The sequence below is a fragment of the Papaver somniferum genome, unplaced genomic scaffold, assembly GCF_003573695.1.
Source record: "Papaver somniferum cultivar HN1 unplaced genomic scaffold, ASM357369v1 unplaced-scaffold_24, whole genome shotgun sequence".
NCBI lineage: Eukaryota > Viridiplantae > Streptophyta > Magnoliopsida > Ranunculales > Papaveraceae > Papaver > Papaver somniferum.
The window spans coordinates 4181930-4191291 of NW_020634374.1; the positions used below are offsets into that span (position 1 = coordinate 4181930).

At 36.7% G+C, this 9362-nt stretch overlaps 1 protein-coding gene and 2 long non-coding RNA genes across 3 annotated transcripts; 2 read left to right on the forward strand and 1 right to left on the reverse strand.

The window, feature by feature from the left end:
* The first annotated feature begins 335 nt into the window (after positions 1–335).
* LOC113340814 lies at positions 336–4248 on the forward strand. The gene is made up of 6 exons (XR_003355654.1): positions 336–688; positions 772–829; positions 1053–1217; positions 1565–1611; positions 3527–4035; positions 4114–4248. It is a non-coding gene; the product is annotated as an uncharacterized LOC113340814 (long non-coding RNA).
* A 516-nt stretch (positions 4249–4764) lies between these two features.
* LOC113340815 lies at positions 4765–5712 on the forward strand. Its single transcript, XR_003355655.1, has 3 exons — positions 4765–4802; positions 5066–5219; positions 5506–5712. It is a non-coding gene; the product is annotated as an uncharacterized LOC113340815 (long non-coding RNA).
* Positions 5713–7044: 1332 nt separating this feature from the next.
* Positions 7045–8804, reverse strand: LOC113341044 (protein WALLS ARE THIN 1-like). The gene is made up of 5 exons (XM_026586080.1): positions 8531–8804; positions 8369–8431; positions 7764–8283; positions 7468–7619; positions 7045–7389 (listed from the first exon to the last, which is right to left on the reverse strand). The coding sequence occupies exons 1-5, from the start codon at positions 8740–8742 to the stop codon at positions 7197–7199; spliced, it is 1140 nt and encodes a 379-aa protein (XP_026441865.1). The 5' UTR covers positions 8743–8804; the 3' UTR covers positions 7045–7196.
* Positions 8805–9362: the final 558 nt, after the last annotated feature.

Sequence of the window (9362 nt, forward strand, 5' to 3'; positions counted from 1 at the left end):
GCCTGTACGCCTCATGCATACAATTTACTTGCCAAACTCATTTGGCATCTCTTGACACTAATCTCGCGTCATTGGCCATGTCCAAACCCTGTTTGCCATATGCCATTATCTAGATGCAACTCAGACATGCACTCCGCATATCTGACACTTTGGCCAAGCCTTTGATAATGCGCCACAGTGTCGCATTTTCACTTGGCCACTTGAGAGCCATGTCATACCTAGGCAGTAGGCAGCAGAATGACCACGCCCTTAATTACAAGGCGCGAATCTCTTGGGCCCAAAGGCCAAAACAAAACCAGAGTTCCCACTCTCTCTCTCTCTCGATCGAGCGGGAAACGGAATTAAAACCCTTATAAAATCGTTCTCACTGCGTCTTTTTCCTCTTCTACCTCTACTCGATTCTTCCTCCTTCTATTTTCCCCCTTTTCGGTGAATTTATATCCCGAAACCCAAATCAAATGGAGATTTTGTCCATTCAAAACCCTCTTTCTATTTTAATGTTTTAGGTTAGAGAAGTCAGAAGTGGAAAGTGAGTAAATTTTCAATCATGGAATCAATAACTAATGATTTGAATGTTGATGAGAAGACGATCAATTCCGAGAGTGATAGCGATAATGATGATGATATTCCTCTACAACAGCAATCGTCAGCCAAGCGGACGTGGTAGAGAGAATAAACGACTGAAAATGTAAGTATTTCAATTTCCCGTCTTTGGAATCTATTTCAAATTTAACTCGACGGAAGAGTGAATTTATTCTTTTATTTTTATAGATCTCAGGGTCCAATAGATGTGGCCATCAATACTGAAAAAGCTCAATCCCATACGCAGGTATAATTACAATTTTTTCTGAAGAAAATAGCTGAATTAGGTTTAAATTTTGTCTTTGTTATGTAAGTTTTTGAGTTAGTGATCAGTGTAGTTGCTGATTTTTTCAAGTGTAACTTCATTGTTCTGTATCCATATTAATTTCTCCCTCCGCCGCTAGACCCCTACTATTCAACTCTATTCTGTGTTTCATTGTCTTTACTGAGGGGTTAGGAATTTTATGTAGGTACAATCTTGGCACTAGCTAGTGTTCAAGTTGAACATTCTGATAACAGCTTGATGAGTTCGGGCAGTCATTGCACAGCTTGATGACTGAAATCGATGTTGACCTTGGAACAGATGAGCTTGACCATATCTCATTAATTTAACGTCAGAGGATGCTGTTATCAAGGTAGGATTGCTTCAGATTTTGTGAATTCTATCGTAAATTATTCAATATTAATGTGCAACCTAAAACACTGGAATACTTTACCACTAAAAGGATAAAATCTGAAATCTTTGATCCAAAAAGGTGTCAGTTCTCATACATACCAATCAAAAATGCTTTCTTGACACTAAGTTGAGATGGCCGTATCCTATTTAGAACCTGAGAATGTGTCTCGTGGTATATAAATTTTGTTATTTACAGGTTTGCTCTTAAGATTAAGGGAAAGTACTAGCTATATGACCTTTTTCCTTTGGATGTCAATTCACCTTTTCATTACAGAGCTGAACCATATACTTATATCTTATCTCCAGGCAATCCATGGAAACAGCATCTCACGCATGGTACTGGTAATATGGAGGTAATTCACAGTCACCAGATTCATTTTATTCTCTATTATTGTAATCTTTGATTGAACATTGCGGAAAACTTAAAGTGTTTTACAAAGGAATGGGTAACAATCTTCTTAAGTATTCCAAAACTTAGGCAAATGAGAAGGTGTCAGTTTAGGGAATATATTTTTGGTTTAACTTAGGGCCAATTTCAGTGTAACCTAGAACTTGCATGAGTATTACAAATTTTTGAACCTAGGTATGCAGATCATCTTCGGCAGTGTCTTTTGTCTCTAGTGCATCACCATCTCTGGTATTATGGAAAATCCGACTATAGTATTACATCAGTAGATGAAGAGTCAGCAAGTGATCCGTTTTTTTAGTTGGTGATGCTTGCCATATATCTGTAAAATGATAATAATCTTCAGTGCAGTACGTAACTTTCATAATCATATAATCTCTTTGTTGCCGATACTCCAATAAATTCCTTCTTATTTTGACCATGAAAATAAGGAATTCAAAGGTAATGTCACGGGTTTCTTTAGACCCTTTAACAATAGCATCAAATTCCACAACTTTTACTTCGTAGTAGTCGACGTAAGCTCAGCAGGCAGAGGACGAATCCTCTAGGTTGCTGGTTCGAATCCAGCAGGTCAAAATATCTGGTCGTGAAGAAATACTATTTTTATTTTAGATGCTTATGGGCTCTTTCTAAACTCTGTTCTTCTTCAGACAGACGAGAAATTGGTTAATCGAGCTAAATATTTCGAATCAAAGATATCTGATAAGCCCTAGTTGTCTTTATTACAGTCTTTTGTAACTTCATTCTGCTTACAACTTTACATGTAAAAGTCTGTTTTTAAACAAGCTTGTGGAAAGGACTAAAACGACGGTAAGGTGGGTATTATTTACAGCTCTCACAAGTTGTACACATAACAGTACACATGTTATGTGTACACCAGATACACTGCTGCTGGTGAGAAAGGCATGCTTATCAATTTGATTATGTCTGTATTATGATTCTTAGTAGAAGTAGGAAGTTTTTATATAGTGTAACAATTGTGTAGTTTCCTTAGATAAAGAACTTTCCTCAAGTTATTTGGATGTGATTGTTGTAAGTTGTCTTTTTTAGTTAGCACATATCATGCGATTAAGATAGTTTTCTGGGAGACCTGTTGCTCAATTGAAGCAAGCAAATGTAAGCTACTCAGTTGCTGTTTTAGATTTCCGCACAGGATTTTAATTTCTCATCGTGCTTCACATTTCTTTGTTTTCTTGACCTTGAAAATGTTTGATATCTTTCATTTTGCTCCTTTTGTGTTGCCAAAATTTCATTTTCTACTTGCTACAAGGTTTTCTATACAGTTTTGAGGCTTGCATCATGGCAGACCTTTTTGTGCCTCAAAATTTGGTGCCTTGATACTTATGAATCTTAGGCTTTGTCTGATACTTTTGCATTTTGGGCTTAACATATCAAATCTAAGTCTGGAGGCGTTTAGATTCCCTAACCCAGCCCCGAGGAAAAGAAGAAGTAACAATTGAAGTAACAAAAGAAGCGGTAGACATTATTAATTTACATTCCAGTGAATAATTATACCTACACAAAGGGTGACTCGGTAATTTAACTAAGATGAGATAAATTCCCTCTGTATGCTAAATGTGTATATATACGAGTAATAATGTTTGAATATAACGCCTAGTCCAGTACTTTGCCTTGCGAAAGGAAAGTCCATTGACTCGCTTCAATGTTCTTTAAAACCGTGCTTGTTGGATCTGTTGTTTACTGTTTTCTATTGTTTGCTTCGTGAGAATGACTGGACTATCAGTTAAATTTTACTACAGGTGCCGAAACATTGAGGTTAATCTCCACTTTCCGTAACCCTTGGTTGTGGTTTTGTAGGTTAGCTGTACTAATTTGTGCTGCTGTTTATATCATCTTGACAGGGAGTTTATGTGGAAACGTCATTTGCCTCTCTTATCAATGTGAAGGTTGAGAAATGGGAGATTGGCATGGCGAGTGCACACAGGAATGAGCCTGGTATCTCATTAGTTGACAAGATACGAGGGATCAAGACTGAAATGGGAGTTTCTTAGATATCTGATGAAGATAAGCTAGACCATATGTCACTTCGAGAAAGGTTGAAGTTGCTGACTGCGAAGAAGCCTTCTGATTCTGAGGATTCCAGGCCTTCAGAATGTTTGCAAAAAGCTATGCCACCTGTGGAAAACTGTAAACCTACTGCCTCAGAGAATGCTAAATCTGAAGTCAAAAGTCGCCCACGGAAGCGAAAAAAGACTGCAACATAACTTTCTTTCGGCTTTGCTATCTTAAATCCCATAATACCTTTTATTGTCTAATAAAATACGTTCGACTAATCTCTTTTTGTCATGAAATCAATTGCAGGAATTGTGCAGAAACAGCTCTAGAAGAGGATGCTCCTGGACTTTTACAGGTACCATATTCGTCTTCCATGATGTTTAATTGATGGAATAGTATTGTGAGCCATATTTAATTATAGTTTATCTCACAGGTTCTTGTTGAAAAAGGGATACTTCTAGATGAAATTAAGCTGTATGGTGGCATGGAATGTGAAGATGCTCTGGATAGCTCCTTCGATGAAAATAGCTTTGAAGATCTTCAGGGTGTAATTACAAAGATTTGCATGAACAGATAACTATGGTATCTGGTTTGAGGCATCATATTTTGTCCCTCTGCTCTTCTATATGTCTATACATGTTCTTGCCTCTTGAGTAATAGTTTTATTAATTTCTTATAAGAGAACTAGGCAAAGGCTGTGCTGTCTTGTACTACCAAGGTCCCCATGACTAGTCCTTGATTTCTGCCATTAGGCATTTTATTCATATCCGTTTAACATGGACCTTTTCAGCTTTTTGCTCAGCATGAAACTTAATTTAAGTTCTCCCCACTACAAGGTGGAAAGGGATCAAAAGCTGCTAATTACTGCTTATCTTGTTTAATTTCACTAGTTGAGCAGGGAAGATACTCGATCTTGCTGCTCTAGTTAGGAAACATCAATATTTTACTGTTATCCAATCTTTCAGCTTTTACCTCGTTTTTAAATAAATTTTTTCGTTTCCTTATTGTCGAGTTTGCTTGTATGTTCCAGTTGCGCTATCTTCAGTTCCGGATGTGGCCTGTTGAATGGGGATGGTGTGGAGACCTTCAGTCATTTATATTTGTTTTTGAAAGACATAACAGGTGTAGTGCTATGAACAACAATCTGATTTATTTCGTCTGCATCGTCATTTCCTCTGTACGTTTAGTTTTTATTTTGTCCAATTTAAAACAACTATTTGTTTGCTAATGAGAATTTGTGACAATTTGATGTTTGTTATACTGTTTATAAAGAAGAGAAGAAGTACTAAGAAAACCAATCTTAAAATCCTTATGTACTAATTGCTGCTGTACTATATAGTAATTACTGCATGGATAATGACTTGATAATTTTTGCTAAAATGCAGAATTGTTCTGGAGCGTCCAGAATATGGCTATGCAACATACTTCTTTGAGCTAGTGAACTCTTTACCTGTCGGATGGCAAATAAAACGCCTGGTAACAACAATGAAGCTTAACCGCTGTAGCAGAGCCACCATCATCGAGAACAGAGCATTTTTGGTAATACATCTAAGGAAATCTTTTTCTGCATGACTTTGGTTGAATCACTTCTTTTTTAGTTTTTTTCATTGTGAGATGAGATGTTGGACCAGTTTATATACAGTCCTTTCATTTAGATGGACCAGTAAATGGTGCTACCATGCATGGGGCTGGCATCCTTTAGCTGTTCTATCTTTATCATTGCCGTCTCATATGCTTCTTTTGCTCTACAAATTATCTAATCTTAGAATTTGGTATCCATTTGAATTTTATTATTTATGTTCATGACCATGTTGGTTGATATTAGGTTGGCGAAGATTTATCAGAGGGAGAAGCACGACTTAAGGAATATGGTTGATACCAAATAGCGGCTTTGGATCAATGCTTAACTATTGCGACAGAGTTGTTCATTACAAAAGTAATGAGAGGGATGGTACAGAGTTGAGGAATAAGATTGGGAAATTGCTGATGAATGGCCGTAAAGGAGGAACCATAGTGTTGAGTAAGTGATAAGAAATGAGGTTACTCTCCATCCTCTTAAGTACTTAAGTGATGATTCCCTTGTCCCTAGTGTAAAAATCAGCTTTTACTTAATATTGCCATGTCTTAATCCCTGTGTGCAGTTAGGGTGTCCATGCATCATGATAAATGATCACACCATAGTCAGCACCCTGCAGATCATAAGATTGATCCCTACTCAACTTTTATAATTGTTGTTTGATGTCCAAAATCATTGTTTCTGCTTGTGCCTGAAGTAATCAGAATTCTTATATTGGACTAAGCTGCTTACATTTACATAATCGTTCAACGTAATTAGATGTGTTCCAATATTCTTCTGTTTATATGTTTAAATCTATTATTTCCAAGTGATTTTACATGTGCTAAATAGTCATTCTAAACTCTGTTCTTCTCCAGACACGAGAAATTGGTTAATCGAGCTAAATATTTCGAATCAAAGATATCTGATAAGCTCTAGTTGTCTTTATTAGTCTTTTGTAACTTCATTCTGCTTACAACTTTGCATGTAAAAGTCTGTTTTTAAACAAGCTTGTGGAAAGGACTTAAACCACGGTAAGGTGGGTATTATTTACAGCTCTCACAAGTTGTACATGTTATGTGTACACCAGATACACTGCCGCTGGTGAGAAAGGCATGCTTATCAATTTGACTATGTCTGTATTATGACTCTTAGTAGAAGTGGGAAGTTTTTATAGTGTAACAAATGTGTAGTTTTCTTAGATAAAGAACTTTTGTCAAGTTATTTGGATGTGATTGTCGTAAGTTGTCTTTTTTAGATTAAGATAGTTTTGGGAGACCTGTTGCTCAATTTGAAGCAAGCAAATGTAAGCTACTCAGTTGCTGTTTTAGATCTCCGCACAGGATTTTAATTTCTCATCGTGCTTCACATTTCTTTGTTTTCTTGACCTTGAAAATGTTTGAGATCTTTCATTTTGCTCCTTTTGTGTAGCCAAAATTTCATTTTCTACTTGCTATAAGGTTTTGTAAACAGTTTTGAGGCTTGCATCGTGGCAGACCTTTTTGCGCCTCAGAATCTGGTGCCTTATATAATATTCTCCCTCCGTTCCCAAAAAAGAGATATTTTTCCTTTTAATTTATGTATTTAAAAAAAAGATACTGCTTTAATTTATAAAAGGATGAACTTCCAAAACTATCCTTCCCCAAACTAATAATGATTAATGGCAATTATGGTAATTAAATACTTTATTAAGGATAGTTTTAGAAATACTCTCTTCGTTTTTTGAAAAGTGATATTTTCATATTTTTTTCATTTTATCCATTTTAATCTAAAAATATGGCAAATTTAAAAAGTGAAAATAAGACAATATTTGTCTTAGGAAGAATCTCTTTTTTTTTAGCAATGGAGGGAGTAACTCCTGATCGTGCATATTACACATAAACTCTCTCTTTGTTTTACAATTAGTTAGTATTATTATATAGTAGTATCAAAGTTTAAAAGACATTTTTGCCCTTGAAAACTCATACATTTTCAGCAGTTGAATTTAGTAGTGGCTGCGCAAGTGAAGATTTGGTTGGGTTTGCTGTCCTGTTGTCTCCATGCTCCCCATTTGTTGATGGAATGGTAGCCGTTTGTTTGATGAACTTCTGTTCTGCACTCTTTCCCCACAGAACCAAGTACAGTCCGGTTATGATCAATACCGCTCCAATAATCCTGTACATCCAATTGCACTTTAATTAGAATATTTATTAAAAAAAATTGATTAAGACAAGTGACAAATGCAATCCGTACCCTCCTAAGTAAAACTGTTCACCCAGCGCGATGGAAGCCATAATAGCGACAACTAACGTCTGAACAGGCTGATACACAGCCACGAACACCGGGCCTCCCCTGTCTATGCACCATATCTGAACAGCGAATGCGATCCCAGATGCCACGAACCCCTGCAAATTCCATTCCCATTAATAATTGACCCTAAAAAGTCAAAGACACTCTCTTGTCATCATCTAGTCTACATTGATTTTTCGAAACAATAATAGTAGTATATACGAAATAAATTCATTGCTTGTAAAAAATAAATAAATTACCGCGTAAAATACACTGAATAGTTCACCCACGGTATGGACAAGCCAAGCCTGAGCATTCCTCTCGAAAAATGCAGCGATGGCAAGAAATTGAACAACACCGAAAAAACAAGTGTAGGAAGTAACGGATAAACGAGCAGGGTATTTCTTGAGGATTGGAGATTGTAAAACTAACCAAGCAGACCAAGAAAGACAATGACCAATAAGGTAAATACAACCCAAGGTCCAGTTCTTCCCGTTGGCATCTCCAAGTGTTAATAGTACTGGTGTTTGTTGGTGTATTGGTGCTGGCCCAAAAAGGGTTGGACCTTTGTATAAAGTTATGACCATGGCTCCGGCCACACAAGATACCGTTCCTAACACTTTGGCGACACCATCTTTACGGTTTAGCCGAACTTGTTCTATCCTGAGAGCAACAGCCATGAGAAAGGTTAAGGCTGGTACAGAGTTTTGTATAGCCGACGCAAACGTTGGTGATGTATGATCCAAACCCAACAAGTAGAATCCTTGGTTAGCAGTAATTCTGCATGGTTATGATAAACAGAATTAGTCTATTATGAATGAAAACTCGATCGAAATCCCGGTTTGTGTTTTAAGATTATTATTACCCAATAAGTGCAAGAAAGAAAAACTGAAGAAGTAGGGAGGCAGTTAGAGCAGGTCTATCCTTCCTGCCAAACAAAAGACATATATAACCGTTAGTCATGAATACAGAAGAAGAAGAAGGGAATCCATTATCCAAAGAAAAGAAAGAAAAACAAAATGCTTACTTTTCAAGGAAATAGGCAAAGGGTACTAGCAGAATCAAAGCAATAATGTTCCTATAAACAGGGAACACAATTTTACTTATGCCCATATTGAGGGCAAACCTAGAAACTACGTGAAACCCAGCATAACCAAATTGCAAGGCCAACATGGCCATATGCAATTTGGTTTTCTCGGGTACATTACATGATCTCTTTGTTCCGGTATCATCAGCCATTTTAGACTGAAAATAAAGAAGAGAGAATGAAAGAAAGAAAGAACTAGAGAGCTAGATAGAGAGAGAATAGGAGAAGTTTGATGGAATTATGAAGAGAGTTTAGGTGTGCATATATAGTAGTTTGTAAACAGAGAGGGGCCTTGAATATTTTGATCAATCAATTTTTTTTTTAAAAGGTTTGTCTCCCACGTACAATTATCCTTATTGATCAAGAGTACAAGCCAGCTTCAAGAAGCACTATGTATCAATCTAGCAATATAATTTGAGGTATTTTGCTGTATTATAATGTGAATGTCCTATGTACATATATTAAAAGGTTTTGAATTCATGTATTATGTGATGAAGATAATTGTAGACAAGGAAATCCGTCTTTGATGTACAGATTGATAGCACGCACGAGGGATTTGGGGTATACCCATTTGACATCACTCCCCACTTCCTACCAGCACTATGCTCCCACCACCCACATCCTCCCCTTATCATATTCTTCAAAGGGTGTCGATTTTCAAAGTCATTCTGGATACAGATATGAGCCATAAATGGCTGAAATTTCATATGCCTAACTGTATAAAACTTTGTCGGATCTACACTCAAACGAGCAGATCTTTTCTAGTGTCCAA